General features: G+C 36.3%; 1 protein-coding gene across 6 annotated transcripts in view; it reads right to left on the bottom strand.

Annotated features, from left to right (window-relative positions):
- The window catches only part of LOC149132804 (uncharacterized), a 243,292-nt gene that overhangs the window by 127,198 nt on the left and 93,552 nt on the right, over positions 1 to 22,542 (bottom strand). The window contains exon 1 of one of the 6 annotated variants that reach the window (XM_089362025.1): positions 16,765 to 17,018. The exons of 3 other annotated variants lie outside the window; for them this stretch is intronic. Coding sequence is in view for 1 of the 3 variants with exons in the window: in XM_089362023.1 (XP_089218149.1) it covers positions 15,068 to 15,092 (25 nt within the window). In the remaining 2 variants the exon portion in view is untranslated. Of the gene's footprint in view, positions 1 to 15,067; positions 15,276 to 15,727; positions 15,858 to 16,764; positions 17,019 to 22,542 lie in introns of those variants that run through there. 2 more of the 6 variants (XM_089362026.1, XM_089362023.1) reach the window with 2 other exon arrangements.

The following is a 22,542-nucleotide window of genomic DNA, read 5'->3' as shown; positions in this document are numbered from 1 at the left end:
TATATATATATATATATATATACTATATATATATATATATATATATATATGTATATATATATATATATATATATATATATATATATATATATATATATATATATATATATATATATACATATATATATATATACATATATATATATATACATATATATATATATATACATATATATATATATACTTATATATATATATATACATATATATATATATATACATATATATATATATATACATATATATATATATATACATATATATATATATATACATATATATATATATACATATATATATATATACATATATATATATATACATATATATATATATATACATATATATATATATACATATATATATATATACATATATATATATATACATATATATATATATACATATATATATATATACATATATATATATATACATATATATATATATACATATATATATATATACATATATATATACATATATATATACATATATATATATACATATATATATACATATATATATACATATATATATATATACATATATATATATATACATATATATATATATACATATATATATATATACATATATATATATATACATATATATATATATACATATATATATATACATATATATATATACATATATATATATACATATATATATATACATATATATATACATATATATATATATATATATATATATATATATATATATATATATATATATATATATATATATACAAATACATATAGTCATACACGTACACATATATATACATATATACACACACATATATATATACACACATAGGTAGATAGATAGATAGGTCAGGCCAACATATCAGCACACACACACAGATTTTGTGGATAACATTTGGTATTTGCAGTTAACAGGGATTTAGGTGCTTAACTTAGCCTTAAGGGCAGCATAGACCAAAATAAAGATTGTTGATGAAATATTAAAATATGATGACCTTGGGTTGTTGAAGTTTATTTGTTTAGTGCCAGCAGATGGTAAATCTGACTAGGTGTCGGGTTACTAGCTGGAAAGGTCATCGGCACTGATATCCTGTCACAAATGTTCTCCTGATTCTGTAGCCAGAATACCTAACCCTTTAAGCCCCTATCACTTAAACCACGCCTCCAGCAAACCTGTGACCCCTAATAGCTGTAATTTTCATCAGAAATAAACTAATCTGAATAATGTTTTATAAGGAAGGGTCAAAGATGCGATGATATCTTATGATTGACAGATTGACTATCATTGAGTATTTCTTGTACAAGTCTTATCTCTCTTATCTTTTACTTGTTTCATTCATTGGACTGTGGCCTTGCTGGGGCACCTCCTTGAAGGGCTTAGTTAAAGAAATCAACCCCAGTACTTAAAGTAATAGAGATACTTCATTATACCTTTTTATCTGTGTAGACAGTGAAGGTGCGTGGCTTGGTGGTTAGGATGTTCGGCTCATGATTGTAAAGTCATGGGTTCGATTCCTGGCAGTACATTGTGTCCTTGAGCAAGATACTTTATTTCAAAGTTGTTCCAGTTCGGTGTTGTTGGCACTCCGTCGCTTATGACGACGAGGGTTCCAGTTGATCCGATCAACGGAACAGCCTGCTCGTGAAATTAACATGCAAGTGGCTGAGCACTCCACAGACAGGTGTACCCTTAACGTAGTTCTCGGGGATATTCAGCGTGACACAGTGTGACAAGGCTTGACCCTTTGAATTACAGGTACAACAGAAACAGGAAGTAAGAGTGAGAGAAAGTTGTGGTGAAAGAGTACAGCAGGGTTCGCCACCATCCCCTGCCAGAGCCTCGTGGAGTTTTTAGGTGTTTTCGCTCAATAAACACTCACAACGCCCGGTCTGGGAATCGAAACCGCGATCCTATGACCGCGAGTCCACTGCCCTAACCACTGGGCCATTGTGCCTCCACTGTTTCAGTTCATTCAGCTGGCAAATTTGAGTAGTACCAGTAATTCATCGGGCCAGCCTTGTAATGTTCTGTGTCATGCTGAATCTCCCCGAGAACTACGTTAAGGGTAGATTAGCTACTTGTACATTAATTTCACAAGCAGGCTGTTCAGTTGATTGGATCAACTGGAGCCTGTAACTGACGGAGTGCCAGTTTTTTTTGTTTTTTTTTTTTACCTGTACAGACACTGCTCATTAGTATGATGCTCAAATGTGTTAAATCATGAAAAACTGCACAAGGTATGTCTACTAAATATGAAAGAAATTTCATAAATGCATTAAATGACATTATTTTGTTTCTAGGAAAAAATCCTTAAAAATGTGAGTGGAGAGGGGACCTGATTTGGCAGTGGGGGATATTTGAAATGGTCCTACATCCAGGTAAAACCTGTGATGAAAAATAATTAAAAGAAATATCTAAAACACATAGCTTAACAAAGAGAAGCCAATAAATACAAAATCATAGGAAAGTTTGTAGAATTACAAACCTATCCAACCCATGCTCATATGAGAAAGTGGAAACAAAAGCAACCAACAGAAATGCTGATTATGACGATAAATCGTCTATTATTTAATGTTGTGACTGTTGAGTGAGGTTAACTTCTTTTATTTGGTGATAAAGTTTCATTGAACTAAGTCCATGACCCAGATTTGATCTCCTAATTAGATAAAAACTATTTTCAGTTACATGGCTGATGCCCTTGACTAAAGTATGAATATCAAACACAATTTGATATTTCCTCCCCGCTCACCCCCCTTTCTCTCTCATTGTTCTATAAACTTGGAGTGTCTATCCTCCATGTCAAAAAAAGAAGCGTTGTTAATTAGTCATTTTACTGGGGTTTATTTAACGAACTAGCTCCTTCCTTAACGAACTTGTAGCTTTGTGCGTATGATAGTATGATAGAAATCATAATTAATTAATGTCCTAATTCATTAGATAAGAAATATAATGTCAGAGAAGGTCTTTAGAATACTGACGGCCAAACTGTGAGCCACATCATACAAATGTATGGTAGCTCAGAGGGGTACCACAAAATGTAACCAGGTATGCTGTGAAAATAATAATAATAATAATCTTTTCTACTATAGGCACAAGGCCTGAAATTTGGGGTGGAGGGGCTAAGTCAGTTAGACCTGAAATTTTGGAGAAGGGGATAGTCGATTACACCGGCCCCAGTGTGTAACTGGTACTTGTTTAATCGACAATGAAAGGATGAAACGCAAAGTCGACCTTGGCAGAATTTGAACACAGAACATAAAGACAGACGAAATGCGGGTGTGCCAACAATTCTACCAGCTCACCGCCTTAATTAATAACAATAATAATAATAATAATAATAATAATAATAATAATGATATTTTTAAAAAATGTAAAAAGCCTCCTACCAACTGAAATTTTAAATATCAAGTTTAGGGAACTTATACTTCATCTATGGAATAAAAAGGTACTTAATCTTCTATAGATTAATACCAAACTTCCATTCCAACCTGTTTGGCACCCATCTTTAATCTTTCACTTGTTTCAGTCAATGGACAGCGATTATGCTGGGGCGCAGTCTTGAGGGGTACAGTCAAAGACATCAACCCCCCCCCCCCCGGTACCAAATGGATTAATCTTACCAAAATTTGTGGCATGATCCTCAAAAGTTGGCATGGTCATGGTTGGAAAGCATTTGATATAATGTCTGGCTAGGCCGGGTCAACCCGGGGTTGAACAACAAGCTCAAGAGATCCATTCTTTGATTGGTACTTTTAGTTCTTAAATGAAGGTGTTTGTGGATTTTCAGCTTCTTTTACCATTTGTCTCTTCCAGTCATTAGACTGTGGCCATGCTGGAGCACTACCTCAAAGAATTTTTAGTCCAGTGAATTGACCCCAGTGTTTATTTTTCTTGTTTGAGCCTGGTATTTATTCTTTTGATCTTTTTTGCCAAACCGCTAAGTGATCATCATCATCGTTTAACGTCTGCGTTCCATGCTAGCATGGGTTGGACGATTTGACTGAGGACTGGTGAAACCGGATGGCTACACCAGGCTCCAATCTGATCTGGCAGAGTTTCTACAGCTGGATGCCCTACCTAACGCCAACCACTCCGAGAGTGTAGTGGGTGCTTTTATGTGCCACCCGCACGAAGGCCAGTCAAGTGGTACTGGCAACGGCCACGCTCAAAATGGTGTATTTTATGTGCCACCCGCACAAGAGCCAGTCCAGGGGCACTGGCATGGAGATGTAAATGCACCAACACTGGTTGTCAAGTGGTGGTGAGGTACACACACACACACACACACACACACACATACACGCACACTCATACAACAGGCTGCTTTTAGTTTCCGTCTACCAAATCTACTCACAAGGCTTTGTCTGACTCGAAGCTATAGTAGAAGACACTTGTTCAAGGTGTCACACAGTGGGACTGAACCCAGAACCATGTGGATGGGGAGCAAGCTACTTACCACACATCCACAGAATAAAATATAAATAAAAAATATATAAAATGGCTGAATAACTCCTTATGAAATATGAACCTAAAAATTAGAGGCTGTGAGCTAGATTACATAAAACATGAAGTGGAGTCACCCTACATTTGATATAATGAAATCAGTGAAAAATGCTTACAAATTCGTTTTTGAGTTATGTAAACAAACTGGTTAAAATATTAAACAAAAAACTGTGTTAAATTGGTTGTTGATACACATGTACACATGCTTCAATAATAATATTATTTGGCTTATAAAAATGTTTATACTTAACAGTGAGCAGAACATAAACTGGCAGCCATTGATTATATTACATATGGAGCACTTCCAACAACCATGGCCACATTTCGGATCAAAATGAAAAATTAACCACTAGCTGAATTGTGTCAGGACAAAAAGACTTGGATAATGTATATGTGTGTGTGTGTGTGTGTGTGTGTGTGTGATCATCATCATCATCATCGTTTAACGTCTGCTTTCCATGCTAGCATGGGTTGGACGATTTGACTGGGGACTAGCGAAGCGGATGGCTACACCAGACTCCAATCTGAACTGGCAGAGTTTCTACAGGTGGATGCCCTTCCTAACGCCAACCACTCCGAGAGTGTAGTGGGTGCTTTTTACGTGCCACCAGCACGAGGGCCAGTCCGGTGGTACTGGCAACAGTCACGCTCGAATGGCGTTTTTTATGTGCCACCTGCACAGAAGTCAGTCAATGTTTTGTTCACATGCCACCATATGAGGTATACAGTGGATCAATAAAATCCAACCAAAGAATGAAGTGATTTTTTCTGTTGAAAAGCTTCTAATGGACAGAGGTTTTTCAAAAGTGAGTATCTTCTAGTGAAAATGGCGCTATGAAACAGCATTGACAAAAACCGTGGGAAGAGACAATGCTCCAAAGCTAACACAGAAATTCTTCATCTTCACCATTCCTTTCCTCCAAGCCAACTATGCAATAATATATTATAGCAAAATTCTTGAAACAACAATGACATGCCTTACCAAAGAAAGAGAGAGAGAGAGAGATTTGCCTATGCAGACTTCTTAAAAATAATAATAAGAAGAAGAATATACCATAAGATAGCATTATGTAGGTCTGTAAATGTTGTTAGAACATTCTCAGACATTTTTTGTTCATCTTCAAATTTTCTTTTTTTGTATTTTACACATGTTTTCCAAGATGTCCCTAATTCTTTTTGATGTAGAGAAAGGAAAAGTGTTCTCAATGTATTTTTTAAAATGATACACAGACAGGGAGATTAAGGCAAATCTTCCAGGCATTTGCTAAAAACCGTCAGGAGAAAATGAAGACAAAAAAGAAAAAGAATGAACATATTGATCAGCATATTGGTTTAGACGACCAACACCCACAACATAATTTTGAAGTTCAGTTTTCAACTTTTTCTGTCTGTACGGATTTTTCAATCCAATAGTTACATGCTATTACTGATAGCTTTATGCACTTTGAAACATTTCCTAAAAAAGAAATTATTTCAACAATACATATTTTTGAAAAGAAAAAAAATAATAATGAATAAAGCCATTTAGGTTCAGTCCCACAGTGCAGCATCTTGGGCAAGTTGTTTTCTACTATAGTCCTGGCTAACTAATGCCTTGAAAGTGAATCTGATAAACAGAAATTGTGAGGAAGCCCATCACACACACAGAGTCACTACGAGGATATATAAACCTCTTATAGGGATGGTTCCATCCAAGGTACACTGGTTTAATATATTATATTGTTGAAAAATATCTCTTCAATATAGAAATAGGTATAAATAACTTACATTATTAAGTAAGAAAATGGTGAGATTTAATGAATATAAATTAATTTATTAACAATTTTAATAAAGCCTACAATTGTTTCGATTCACACTCAATACAAATTACAAACCTATAGAATAAAATAAGATGCTGCACTGTGGGATTGAACCTAGAGTAAAAGATCTTCAGGACCAATGGACATTATGAACACTACATGTTGATCAGTTGAGATTCTCCAATAGACTGTTGGAGAACCTCAATGTCCATTGGTCTTGAAGATATTTTACTCTAAATATTCAAAATGCAAACTTATTTTATTCTAAAGGTTTGTAATTTGTATTGAGTGTGAATTGAAACAATTGTAGGCTTTATCAAAAATGTTAATAAATTAAATCTCTCCATTATCTTACTTAATATTATAATATTATGTTAGGAAGGGCATCCAGCTGTAGAAACTCTGCCAAATCAGACTGGAGCCTGGTGTTGCCATCCGGTTTCACCAGTCCTCAGTCAAATCATCCAACCCATGCTAGCATGGAAAGCGGACGTTAAACGATGATGATGATGATGATATATGAGAGAGAGAGAGAGGGAGAGAGAGAGAGGGAGAGAGAGAAGTGATATTAAAGTAAATACAGGTAGGCTTGAGATGTATATTTACATCAGTGATTTTATTATTAAAATTTATGAGCAACAAATTGGTTTTACTTCAACAAAACACAATTTGTAATAATATTTAATTCTAAAAATATATGATTTCTTTAAACATTGAATAGCTATGAGGGTCTACCCAAGTAAAAAGAGGGAACCAAGCACAAAAATTACAGATTACAGAATAAAGAAAAAAGATAAGATTAGAAGAATTATGTCAAGTCTTTTGACAGCTGTTTCGAGACAACCATAATTTACGTAATAACTATATCCATACATAATAACATATTCATATACAAAATGTGCATGATGCCATAAGTGTGTCCAGTGACAAGTCATGATGAAATTGTTGATACAAGTTAAGAGTTCCTTCTCACGAAGCTGCTACTTACTGTACATACAGAGTCTGCCAAAAAAATGTATACACACTTCAAGAAAGGAAAAATCTGTATAAATATTTTAATTCCTTGTTATTGAAATTCATTCAGTGTCACCAACTGCAATTTGACAAAACATTGTAAGAGGTATCTATATTTATAGAGGTACATATACAAGTTAAATATTTATGCAGATTTTTTTTCTCCTTTCCTAAAGTATGTATACATCTTTTTGGTGGACCCTGTATATGTATGTATGTATGTATATGTGTGTGTACATGTATGTATTTGTTCCCCAGCACTGCTTAACAATAGGTGTTGATTTATTTACATCCCCATCAAAGACATGTTGGACAATGTAGTCATGGATGTGCATAACAGATGTGATGGTCATGGTTGTAATGCTTCTGTTCAATCAGTATGGATTTGTTGGTTCAACAACAGGACCAACAATCTCCCAGCGGGAATTGAATAAAAGGTGAAAGACAGAATGTGAACTAAAACCAACTCTCTCTCTAACCACATATATCTTTCTTATCATTTATCTTTTACTTGCTTCAGTCATTGGACTGCAGCCATGCTGGGGCACAGCCTCTGAGGGTTTAGTCAAACAAATTCGACCCCCAGTACTTATTCTATTGGTTTCTTTTACCAAACTGCTAAGTTACAGGCATAAACAAATCAACACCGGTTGTCAAGTGGTAGTAGGTGACGAACACATACACAAAGACACAAATGCATATATTTATATATACGACAGGCTTCTTTCAGTTTCTGTCTACCAGGCAGTCTACCAGTCTACCAGTCTACCAGTCCATGTCTCACAGGCAGCCATTCACGTTTTCTACCCAAAAGGTTGTTTTAACCCACTACTATTTATAGCTTATCTACTTCAAGATGCAACGAAAAAAAATAACATTCAAATATGTTCTACTCGACATATTCAGTTCCATTTCTTCCATCCGTACCACTATATATATATATATATATATATATATATATATATATATATATATATATAGAGAGAGAGAGAGAGAGAGAGAGAGAGAGAGATTTATTAGCCTTCACCATATAATTGACTACAGAAAATAGCCTACTAGACTATACAAGCCATCGTAATGGGAAAAAAATGAGCATAAGTATGCATACTAATGCTCATTTTTTTTCCATTCTGAGAGCATATATGCCTTACTATTACACTACTTTTTATAATATATATATATATATATATATACGAATTCTGCACGAGTTACGAAAAAGTAGTCTAATAGTAAGGCAATATATATATATGTATAGTGGAAATTCAGTTTACGAACACCTCCCATTACAAACAAATTGATTTATGAACAATTATTCGAGCATAAAACATCTCATGTGACAAACGATGTCTCGAGTAACAAACATGCAACAACAGTTAGCGATAAGTTCGGAGCATCCGCGGGAAAGAGTCAGTTGTTGTCTAGTTTTCACCACAGTGCGCATCCTTAATCAAATTTGCCGTGTCGTCTTTTAAATTTCCTATGAGCAAGATAATTTCGGTTTGCGAACATCTTGTGAGATGAATGGTTGTCAGGAACATATTAAATTCGTAAAACGCGGTTCCACTGTATGTGTGTGTGAATGTATGTGAGAGGATAAAAAGCAGAAAAGCACAAATTCTGTATATACATGCGAGTTTATTCAACCTAGGTTTACTGCATCGTAATAATGTACTAGATGGAGTTTAACAATGTGTTATCAAATGAGTCTTAAATACAGTGGATTATATTTTACGATGTTTATACATCAATTCACCGTGTGTGGCTGACGTATTTACACGATGTCTTTATTGTCTTGGCAAATACCTTGCTCTCGAAATTCGTAAAACGCTGGGGTTTTATTGACCAAAGAATAGTACTTATATAGTTAGTTATATAGTTTCTAGGGGAGAAACTTGGTGTTGGATGCCTTTCGCAAAGACGTTAGGAAAATCGAAATCTTGTCACAGAATTAGTTCGCTGGGATTTACTTCATACTTTGAAGAAAGAAAGAGAAAAAACGTAAAACCTTCTATATGGTTCAGTTCACATTTGTTTATGCTTCCGCTGTCTTCAGACGTTCTCATTGAAAAACATTTGCAACAATTCGAGAAGCAGTTCTGAATAAATACACGTGGTCCTTAAGAAAACAGCAACAGAGGTGAAAGGAGCTACCATTGCTAAGGTAGACTTGAAACACGGGTAATCTGTGAGAGAGGTAGTTCAGAGTGATAAAACATGTTTATCAGAAGTCCTCAAATGTTATAGTTAACATAATCTAAAGATGACCAGATCGAACGCGATCGGTTATTTCATATTTCTTAAATGTCTAAATACTTCTCAATTTCAAGTTTGCAAATAAATTTATCACTCCTTAAATTATGAGAGAGCTATCCAATAATTATATATTTATTAAAAAAAAAAAACCAAAACACTTTATATGAATAGTTTTTTTTTTAAAGTTATGTAAGCAAAAACTTATGGATTTTCACGTTTTCGAAATAAAAAAAAGACAATATGAATAAATTTTTGCAGGAAGGAAAAAAAAAAAAAAATTAAAAGAAAGAAAAAAGAGAAAAAGTTTTACAGTATTCAGATATGGCCGTGTATTTTGATTTCGAATCCTGCTTAGGTAGGTTTTACTTTTCACGCAAAACAATCTAATATCAACCACTGACAAATATTGGCTGTGTGATGAAAAGAAATCTTTATTTTCCATTAAGGACAATGCGTGTGTGTGTGTGTGTAGATGATATATAGAATGACAATACAGTTTATAAACTAGTTTTACACATAAATGAAGTGTATGTATGTGTGGGGCATTTTATAGTTCTATCTTAAATAAAGCAACAAAAACATGAAATCAATTTTCTTATTTTCTTTTCTTTGTAAATATACGACGCTATTGTCCAAAGTGGTCCCCTATTTTCGATTTGGTGCCAAAAGTTTAATTTAAGAGCAACCGAAATTAGTGATGCTCAGTATATCCGCATATATAAAATTTTACCAATGTTGGCTAAAATAATGCATGGCATTGCCTGTGTGGTTAAGAAGTTTTACTTTGCAACTACGTGGTTTCGGGTTCAATTCCACTCGACAGCGCAGCATATTGAGCAGATAGCTTCCACGATAACCCTCGGTCGACCAAAGCCTTGTGAGTGAATATGCTAGGAAGAAAATGTGATGAAGCTTGTCGTAAATACGTGTGTGTGTGTGTGTGTGTGTGTGTGTGTGCGCGCGCGCGCGTCTGTGTGTTTGTTCCTACACCGCTTGACAACCGGTATTGGTTCGTTTACGTTTCTGAAACATGGCAATTCGATTAAAGAAAAACAAAACAAAGAGAAACCCGACAGATTAAATACCAGACTTAGAAAAAGAACAAGTACTAAAAAGTCTGGGGGGGGGGGCGATTTGTTCGACTAAACCCTTCAAGGCGGTACCCCAGCATCGCCGCAATCCAATAATCAAATATGAAGTTTCAAAGAATTATTTTAATTATCGAAAGAAAGTAAGAAAATGAACTCCGGCATTAGAACCGAAACGTTATCATCAAAGATGCTATTTTATTCATTTATTTATCTTTTGTTCGGCAAAAGAAAAATGTTAGCATTATTACATAACCAAATATAAACAAAGAATAAATATATAAATAAATAAAACAAACCAAAATAGCTAAGAAAGAGTCGAAGAGTTTGACTAGCAGAGAATAAGAATGGCAGAGAAGCGAAAGATGATACAAGACAGGGGGGTGACAGCAGGGAATATTATCTATCTATCTATCTGTCTATCTATACACACATACTAACATGAGATGTAGAGATAAAGAGACGAAAGCTAGAGAGAGAGAGAGTGTGTATATATATATATATATATATATATATATATATATATATATATATATATATATATGTAGGCAGACACAGCAAGGGAATTGATAGAGAAAAGGAATTAGGATAAGGTGTCAAGAGAAAAGAAAGATGATGAGAAGTAATACAAGAGTAGGAGATGAAAGTGAGAGAGAGCGAGTAGAACACAAAAAAAGAAAGAAACATGGTGAGAGCAAGTACAAGAGGCGGAGTAGATAGTGAATATATGAAGAGGAAAGAGATATATGAGAGAGTAAAAGATAAGAGTAGGGGGGAAAGGGCGAGGGGAAACTTGACAAGTGTAGAGGCACAAGGCCACATATGTTACAGAGGTAGTAGGAGGGGGGTGTAGTCGATTAAATTGACACTAATATTTTGTTTGGTACTTGCTTTATCGACCAAGAAAGGCAGTCAACCGTGGCAGGATTCGAACAATCCAAAAGAGCCACTGTTATCACCGATATTTAAGATTTGTGAACACTTGATTTGAAAAACCAGTTTGATAAGTACCAACGAACGGAATCCTTGGCCCTTGAGTCGCTCTGTAACTTCTGCCGATTATTAATAAAATATAATATAATATAGTGTATATATATATATATATATATATATATATAGTCTTGTTTTCAATTCTATTTTCCTGTTTGAATCAGCAAACACGTGTGTGTGTGTGTTTTATTTCGAATTATAATAAAAACAATTTTACATTAAACTGAGGAATTACTCAATACTTTTTGTAAAGACAGTCTGATGAAGAATAAGCGAGTCAATACTTCGAAATCACTGACAACATCATTCTTGTAAAAGAATAAATGTATGTGAGTGTGTGTTATACAGGGAGGAAAAGTACGCACATCGCTCGTTTTTGGCGTAACCCTAACCCCAAACACCAAGTGTACGTATTCTTTACATTTGCCAAAATAAAATGAGTAAAATTATATAACGATTTCCAGTAAATTTGAAAGAAGAAAAAAACTAGATCAAATACTAAATGATAAAAAAAGACACATGGGATTTGTTTGTTTGTATCATTCATACTGCACACGTAACGTCGCATGCACCTGCGTGCATACGTATTAGCAGAAATAATCCACGTGTTTACACATACACACGCATATATATATACATATATATATACATACATACGTGCGCACATGCACAAGAGAATTTGAGCGTGTGTATGTATATACGCATAAATCATTCTCGTACAAACACGTGCACATAACCATACACATCCATTGATAATGCACATACACATGTAGCATCTATAAACAACATGGCCACATGTACATATGCATGGTTATATATAAACCATGACTGCATGCATATCACTGTACATGTATGGCTAATGTACGCGTCCTTGCACGTGCATATGTAGCTCCTTGTCTATGCATATATATATATATATATATATATATATATATACATACATGCATGCATGCATGCACACAGAGGAACACATGGATGCATGTATATCATCCGGTATAGTTGCATGTACATATTTGTATAAACATAAATTCCAACATTTATAAATATACATACACGCGGGCGTAAAGGCATTGGACTAGAAACCTCTCGTTATTGTAAAGAGAAACCTAAAACGATGGAACAGCGATGTATTTTGCTGAGGGGGAAAGCGACGAAACTGAAAGTGGTCTCAAACAAGAGAGACAGGACAATCGGGGTGAGAGGGAAATGCGTTGTTAGTGTGTGTGTGTGTGTGTGTGTGTGTATATATATATATATATATATATATATATATATATATATATATATATATATATATATATATATATATATATGTATGTATATATGCATGTATGTGTGTGTGTGAGAGAGACCTTAGCATCATCATGCCACATTGTCTACTGCACACACGTTATCATGTAACAGGTAACATTCATGCCTACACCTGTATGGTATGGTATGGCATGTATGTATGTATGTATGTGTGCATGCATGTATGCATGCATGTGTGTTTAGAGGAAGAACAGCAGAAAAGAACTCAATACATAAAAGTATGTGCATTTTTGAAGTTACATAAGAGACTACAATGGTACGATATATATATATATATATAGGGAGAGAGAGAGAGAGAGAGAGAGAGAGAGAGAGAGAGAGAGAGAGAGAGAGAGAGAGAGAGAGAGAGAAGGCGGCGAGCTGGCAGAGTGGTTAGCACGCCGGGCGAAATGCATAGCAGTTTTTCGTCTGCAGTTACGTTCTGAGTTCAAATTCCGCCGAGGTCGGCTTTATTTTTCATTCTTTCGGGGTCGGTTAAATAAGTACCAGTTACGCTCTGGAGTCGATGTAATCGACTTAATCCCTTTGTCTGTCCTTGTTTGTCCCCGCTATGTTTAGCCCTCTGTGAGCAATAAATAAATATATATATATGTATTTCGCTTTTGCATTTGGTAAAGAAGTAAATGAGTGGAAACTGAACCGGTGAGTGTGTTAAATAATAAGGCACAAAAAAAGAATGACTCTCCCCAGACAGACATGCACACACAAGTAAGTAAACTAACAGAAAGTAGGATTTAACACTCGTTTTATACAAAGTAAGCATAAAATAGACACGCAGTGGGCCGGTGAGATCTATTATAATGGATCGACAATTAAACTCTTTACAAAAAATTCAGTAGGAAGCCGTGAACAGCTTTTAGTGGCATGTGTGTTCAGCAGCGTTTTGATTCTTGATTGAAGCTCGGGAATTTCACTTCCACGGTTATCATTTTTGAGAGATGAATGTCACCCACCCCCATGCCCTATTTTTGTTTCTTTCTCTGTGTACAGATAATTATATAAGGCCACAAACGAGCATGTTATGGTAGCATGTAAGTACCATGCTTTCGCTAACAGAGTTAGTTACCCATGAGGACTGTGAGCAGATGTAGGTACCCTCACGGGCCGCTGGCAGAACATTGACGATGTGACAGCTGAAGGGACACAGAAAAGGAGAGAGAGGGGGGAGGGTGCACCAGCACTCGATTCGTACGAATTTTCAGTTGAGTTGAGTAGAACAATGTAGTGCCTTGTTCGCGCATATAATGCACCGCCTCGTTCAGGAACGGAGCCTACGATCTTATGATTGAGAGCGCAACACCCTAAGCACATATCTGCCATCTACTTATATGTTGCTATGTATAGTGTGTGTGTGTAGACATGTGGTGGGCCTGGGTCGGTAAAAACCAACAGATTTTAAAAAAGAAAGAAAGGAATTGCCGTGTGAAGAGGAAATACCCCAAAATTTCCTGCAGAGCCCTTTACACTCAGCTGAATGAAGATGAAGGGCTCCGAGGATATTTCCGTTTCTCACACACAGCAAGCTATGAAATGAACACACCTCTTCTATTCAGAAAAAAAAAAAACTTTTCGTGGTGGGGGTTTCGGTGTATATTTTTCTATGCGTACACACATTTTTGTGTTTACTGAGAAGGATAATTTCTAGCGAAGGTGTGAAGCGGATTGTATAATCAATCGTCGTTTGCAATATCCACCGACCGACCGACCGACCGACTAAGCGACCCTCCATCACATCCTACCCCTATCACACTCCCATTCACAGTTAGATACACGGAAAAAGATGAATGAAAAAGGCCGAGTAACCTATTTTATTTATTTATTTATTAATTACCAGTGAATTTTCTTCTCGGGTTACCGTGTAGCAACGACCATATATATATATATATATATATATATATATATATATATATATATATATATATATAGCAAACAAAAAAAATAACAGACGATGGATATATATATATAGCAAAGAAAAAATAACAGACGATGGGTATATATATATATATATATATATATATATATATATATATATATATATATATATTGGCATACCTAACGATATTATCACAAATCTTCATTAAACATACCCATTTAAAAAAACAAAAAACTTACGAGCAAAATTTCGTGGGGAGGGCATATTTGTGGGTCAAAATAACGATCCTTACCCGGGGTGCATCAGCATGGCCGCAGCTCTAAGCTGAAACTTTAAAAAAAAAATATGCCTATGTATGTATGTATGTATGTATGTATATATGTATGTACGTATGTATGTATATATGTATGTATGTATGTATATGCACACACAAGCAGCGTAGAAAACTTCAACGTAAAACATTATACCGGGGGGAGATCAGTGGGGGTGGGTTGAGATGAATCTGTAAAGTTCGTATCTTTTCTAAGAACTTTAGCGGGTGAGTGTGTGAAGTGAAGCGAGTTTGCAATTGAGAATCGAAACCGGGTCTTATCTGAAGCAGATACACGCTTAATCAATATATCTGGCATATATACAGAGAACTAAGTCAACTGCGAGCCGACGAAGTAACCTCCAAGCGAACGTTCGATCTGTTAGAAATAGCAGCCAAATCTCTCTATCGTTATTTTTAAATAAGATGCGTTAGGCAAATGTGGTCCGGAGTCCCGTACATGTAGGAAAAAATATGAGAAGGCCTGCTTAGTTAGGGGCTCTAATTCAGCCTAGATCTAAACAACAGCTACCCTGAAATATCAACAATTGTCAATAAATAAATGCAAAGTGAAGCAATAATTACTTACAATATAGATTACAGCAGTGCAAGATAGCGGTAGTCCAAGATGAAGTGTAATGAGGGGGGGGGGAGAAAAGGGGAACACAGACACGATCCCAGTTGTAAACTTAAGACAAGAAGTATTGTTTATGCATGTCATATGCTACACGCACGGAGAAAGAGAGGAGGAGGAGCAGAGCGAGAAAGAGAAGGGCGGAGTAAGAGAGAACACGTGGGTTAGGTAATCGACAAATTGGGACAGAGCGGCCACGGTTTCCAATCTTAACTGCGAAAAATGCAAAGGGAAATTGAGACGGAGAGCTCCGGTTTCTAATCCCTGACAGAAAATGCATATTAGTATTCTTTTTTCTTTTGTAACTGCTATCTACTAATAGCACATGGGAAAGGCATGCATGATATAAAAGCGTCTATATAAATTATTTATTAACAAATGCAATCTTCCATGCTTACATGCATATATATATATATATATATATATATATATATATATATATATATATATATATATATGGGTGTGTGAATGCGTGTCAGTTTGTATATGTGCATGTTTATGTATGTATGTATGTATGTGTGTGTGTTGAAACCGATTGGCAGGTAGGTAAATGAAATAGATAAGTAAATGTATCGAATGCGCATAGAACATTATTTCACCCACATATATCAAACATGTGTGTGTATGAGAAGACAACATAACAATAATAATAATAATAACAGTAATGGTTTCAAATTATGCCACAAGGGCAGCCATTTTGGGGGCCTGGATATGTCGATTACGTTGACCCCAGTGTTCAACTGGTACTCGTTTAATCGACCCTGAAAGGCTGAAAGGCAAAGTCGACCTCGACGGAATTTGAACTCAGAGCGCAGCGACGGGCGAAATACCGCTAAGCATTTCGTCCAGCGCGCTGACGGTTCTGCCAGTTCCCCCACCTTAATAATAATAATAATAACAACAATAATGATGATAATAATAATAATAATAATAATAATAATAATAGTAACAGCAACGAGTAAAAATAGATGAATTTAAAAAATCAAACATACATGTAATCGATGGCTTTTCTGATCATCGGTTGTGAAGGTAGCTCGAGATGACAAGACACAAGATGTGTATTTTAAAAACAAAATATCCTTTTGCAGTGACTCGGGTAACGGGTAGTAAACAGAAGAAGAAAACCTCCAAAAAAAAAACTTGAAAGGTCTGTCAAATACCCGCAAAAACAAGAAAAAGAGAACGAGAGCGAGCAAGCAGACTCTGGCGCTTGACTCCCGCCGACTCTCCTTTTCACAACAAAAACACCGACACACGCACGCACACACCACAACAACACACAAACTCTCTCTGTCTCACTCTATCTCTCTCTCTCACGCGCTTTATCACAGCTCCTCCTCTTTCTACTTTATTCTCTTCCTCCTCCTACTCCGACTATAACCATTACGATGTCTTTTTGAAGTTTCTTCTTATACTGATTATTACTATTAATGCTAACTCTGTCTCTCTCTCTTTCTCTCTCTTAGCAAACTTCGGATCCAAAAATTCTTCGCTTCGACAAATGAACACGTTGAGGAGCGAGGCAGGGCGAGATGAGGGTTGTTGTTGGCGGTTACTTATTTTACCGTCTTTGACAACACATAGCACCGTCACCATGCGCCGTCCTTAATGCATAATAATAATACATAATATATATATATATATATATATATATACACACATATTCTACAACGCACGCAAAAGTAAACATATAAAGACACATACACATAACGCATATATAGACACACACACACACACATACACACAGTGACATACAAATATACACACACACAAACACGTATATTTGCACCTAACCGTTACATCTTCATACTTAGAAACATTACATCATAAATACACGCAAATAGATAAACACACGCATATACAAACAAAACACACGTGTAGAGAGAAAAAGCATAACTCTACGTGTGTGTGTGTGTGTGTATGTACACACAGAGATATATATATGCATATATATGTATGTATGTATGTATGTATGTATAAAACATGAGTGTACGTACAGAACCTTCTAAGCATTTTTATAGGTTCCTGGGCTGATCAGTGCATTAGGGGTCTTATAGTATTTATTTATTGATAAATGGCACACAACACACATAAACTGCAAACGGGGTCACTGGACAAGTCATCTCGCCTCCCACCTCCCACTTCGGACAACTGCCCACTGTGTCCATGCATTAAGATAAGCAATACATAGCGTTTTTCGGATATATATAGACACAGAGATATAAAGTCAACGTACGAGTGTGTATTTTTAGTAAGAACGTTTAATTTTAAAAACCTAGTTGTTTAAAAAAGTAGTTGCCGTGTGGGTAAGCCACCCGACCGATTTTCGGGGTTTTTTTCCCCCTTTTTTCCGCGATCAAAAATTGAAAAATTGATCTGACAAGTTTCAGGGCTTTGTTTGTTTGTTTGTTTATTTGTTTTTAATTACTTTGTTGTAATTTGGACTTGATCAGAAATCGGTTGATCAATTTTTCTAACCATACAGAAAAATTAGTTAACTTAGGGCGCGGGCGTGGCTGTGTGGTAAGAAAGTTTGATTCCCAACCATGTAGTCTCGGGTTCAAGTTCCACTGTATGGCACAATGGGCAAGTGTCTTCTATTATAGTTCTGGGTTGACCAAAGCCTTGTCAGTGAATTTAGTAGACGGAAACTGCTTGGAAGCGCGTCGTATCTATCTATATCTGTATTAAGCGTGGCTGCGTGGTAAGAAGTTCGCTTCCCAACCACATGGTTCCGGGCTCAATCCCATGGTGTGGTACCTTGAACCGACCAAAGCCTTGAGTGGATTTGGGAGACGGAAACTGAAAGAAACCTGTTGTGTGTGTGTGTGTGTGAGAGTACATAACGTACAATAAAGAGATGCCCCAATGCATAAAGAACATTTATGCATTGGTGCATAAATGTTCTTCGTTTGTTAACAAGGCTACCATTCGTTTCATGCGGAGAGAAATCTTTCAACAATTATGTGTGTGTACGTGTGTATCTCCAACTAATGTTAGACAGTGATTTCTTTACGTCGTCGTAACTTAGCTGCTCGGCTAAAGAACCGATAAAATAAGTACCAGGCTAAAAAGAAAAAGAGAGAACTAAGTAATATGGTCGACTCGTTCGACAAAAAAGAAGAAAAAAAACCTTAAAGGCGGTGCTTTAGCATGGCCGCAGTCCAATGACTAAACGAGTGAAAAAAAAATATATAAGCAATACTGTACACAACCTCGGACAGATCTAAATAAATCGGTTCTGCCCTAATTTGCATAACATTGTAAACGTTGGCAACGTGTATTATTAATTAGTCAATTAACTGAAATAAATGGTAGGTGGATTTTCAGGTGTGTAGGCTTTTTTTGGTAAACAAAACACATTTTTAGCCCTGCTATGAAAAGGTATTCTGGTCAAACTACACGGCTTTTTTTTTTTTTTTTGTCTTCTTTTGCCCTCTCTGGATATAGGAGATTGACCTGGCGAATTTCGGTTATGCAAATTAGAACAGACGAATTCAGTTTTATCCGAGTTTATGTATACTATAATTAGCTAAATATTTATATTTGTTCTGCAGATGAGTAACCATCCTCTGGTGAAATGGTTAATATATATATATATATATATATATATATATATATATATATATACAGTCCCATTTCTCGTTTCTTGTTCCTGATCATGAACAAATAACATGTGGTTTTACTACATGTTGCGGTTTTTTTACGATGAAGCTAAAAATACATTAAAGTCGCACAACGTATAATTCCACTTGACATACACGCATCTGTACAGGGAGAAAGCTTAGCCGCCAGTCGCAAGCAAGTTATGAATGACTTGGTGGATTGTACGATCCTTTTGCTAATTATATTAGTGGCCTGTGTAGTCGCAGTGTGATACATACACCTGCTCTCGACCCTCTTGCCTTTGATGCAGCGGCACGTCGAGAATGTGAAAGTTGGAGAGAGAGAGGAGGAGGAGCTGCACCAGCGCTAGGGTGGTACTTAATTTCAGCAACGTAAACTGCACGTTAAAGTGTAAATGGCCAGGTAGTCCGCACATTAAAGTGGCACCTATTCATGTTTGTTTTTATCGTGTTAAATATGAAAACCAATTAACATTAAACTGAATTACTAGGTACTTTGTAGTGGAGTACATAATTTGTAAACTTTTGCAAGATGGGTAACAGTAAGTTTGAAGTTTCATCTTACTAGCCGTCGACACCTGTGTGTGTGTGTGTGTGTGAACGCGCGTGGCCCAGCGGGTAAGGTGTTGGGCTTACGGTCGCAACGTCGTAGGTTCGATTACTGGTCCGGGTAGCAAGTTGTGTTCGAGGAAAACATTTCGTTTTACATTGTTCCAGTTTACTCAACCGTAAACGGGTACACCCTGTAGCAGACTGGCGTTTCGTTTAAGGGGACCATTGGTACATCCGCCTAACCAGCGGGGCGACATCATTAGAAGGCTAAAACGATGCAAGGAAGGACATTGGGACCAGCAGTTTGTGACAACAAAATTCAGAAAATGGAGATGTAGCATTAATATAATTTATTAACTGCAAAAATTGATATTCTCTTAGAGCTGTTTCGATTTTACCCAAAACAATCTGTTCAGATGATTTGGAAACATCTAATAACCTAACGGTATGCCTTTTCTACTCCTCTGATGAAATTTTGCCGAATACAAAGATTTAATTACGGAATTTAATTTTTCGGGCAAAATCGAAACAGCTGTAAGAGAATATGTTAAATTTTTGCAGTTAATAAATTATACCAATGCTACATCTCCATTTGCTGAATTTTAATTTGAATATTTATAAACCAAGATTTATACTTAAATCTATTATTTTATGAATATTGCTATTCACAACTTCAACAAGGAGACCGTCCAGAAGAGTTGCAGGAGATTCCGAAGTCGTCTGGAGGCCGTGGTTGAAGCCAATGGTGATTTTAGCATTCCAAGATATTTTTATATAAGTTTGGTAAATATATCTGTTAAATTGAGATGTCAGTGTTATTTTCATTTGTGCGTAATTTAGACCACAATTTATTCACCGCACCATATATATATATATATATATATATATATATATATATATATATATATACGGATTTTCAAAGTTATTACAGTACGCACGTTTCATGCCATACTATATTCTGGTGCCTAAACTTAAGTGCCACATTCAATTTTGAATCTATCTATATATATATATATATATATATATATATATATACACACACACACACACGCGCGCGCGCGTTTATGAATTTCTGTTGCAAGATTCCTGATGGGAAACCATGTTTTCTGGCAAGAAAAAAAAATGACCATCTCGAAATACTCTGTGTGTGTGCGTGCGCGCGCGCGTATGAGACAGAAAGAAAGGTGGGGGAAAATATATACAAACACAGATTGCACTTTCTCCCACTGCCATTTCCCGCTATTTCCCCCACCACTTTTGTCGCCCCGCCTTCTCTCCCGCGCACTAAGTCTCACGGAATCATGTTACAATTGCCACACACAACACAACACAAGCGCAGCGCTCTGTCTCACCTCCTCCACCTCCGTTGTTAATAAAGCAATCAGCGATGAAAGAGAATACAGGTGTGAAGTTGGTAAGCGAATGAAATCGGCGATCGGGTTTCGATTCCTGTTAGAAAAATCACTTCGTATTTCACCGAAGTCGAGTAACGTTTGTTACTAAATCGCTACCACCGTCACCACCACCAGTTTCTTCTACGTTTCTTCTTCTTAATAAAAGGGAGTGCTTCCCAATCACATAGTCCCAGGTTCAGTCCCAATGCGTGGCACTTTGGGTAAGTGGCTTCTACTACGGGCCGAGGAAAACTGAAAGAAACCCGCCGGGTATGTGTGTGTATGTGTGTGTGTGTGTGTGTGTGCTTGTCCTATACCACCACTTGACAACCGGTGTTGATGTGTTTACTTTCGTAGTTCAGCAAAGGAGGTGATAGAATAAGTACGAGGCTTAAAAAAAAAAAAAATAAGTACTGCGGTCGATTCGTGCGGCTAAAATTCTCCAAAGCTGTGCTCTAGCATGGCCGCAGTTTAATGACAAACAAATAAAAGAATATAGTAAATTTTTGTAAATGGGAGGAGGAGGGGTTAGTATATTAGTCAGGCTTCAGAACTGTTGCTGCTCTCTAGGGGTACATCAACAATGGAAAGTAGAACGGATAAGTGGTATCAACCGGGTATCGAAATAATGGTTTTAGCTTACTGAAAGTTTTAGTATCTTCTAACACACACACACACACACAGGACGTTGGTCAGGAGAAAAGAGGCAGTTTTCGTGACCTCTGCATGTCCTCTCGGTGTCCATGACCTTAGCAGAATCTCACAATGTGAAACTAACGTTCTGCCCGAATGCTTCTAGGTCAGTGTGTGCGCGTGCGAGAATTGGATAGAGAGAGAGAGAGAGAGAAAGAGGGAGAAAGAGAGAGAATGAGAAAGAGAGGAGGAAGGAAAGAGTGCCAAGTTCGAAGTCACTATCAACCATTTGTCGTATAAATTATTATACATTTTATTTCCAAGTATGGAGTAATCCTTCACTACACTGTTCCTTTTGTCACCTGCGTGAATACACAGGTACACATGTATACACACACGGCAGACTTTCAGTTTCCGTCCACCACATTTACTCACAAGGCTTTGGTCAGCTCGGGACTGTAGTAGAGAACATCCGGCCCAAAGTGCCACGCAGTGGGACCGAACCCAGAACCACGTGGTTAGAAACTGGAAACAAAAACCACATCTTAACAAATATATACGTAAT

This window comes from Octopus bimaculoides, chromosome 13, assembly GCF_046866305.1.
Source record: "Octopus bimaculoides isolate indiv1 chromosome 13, ASM4686630v1, whole genome shotgun sequence".
Taxonomy (NCBI): domain Eukaryota; kingdom Metazoa; phylum Mollusca; class Cephalopoda; order Octopoda; family Octopodidae; genus Octopus; species Octopus bimaculoides.
Note: the sequence above shows the minus strand (reverse complement) of the source record. Positions and strands in the feature narration are given on the sequence as shown.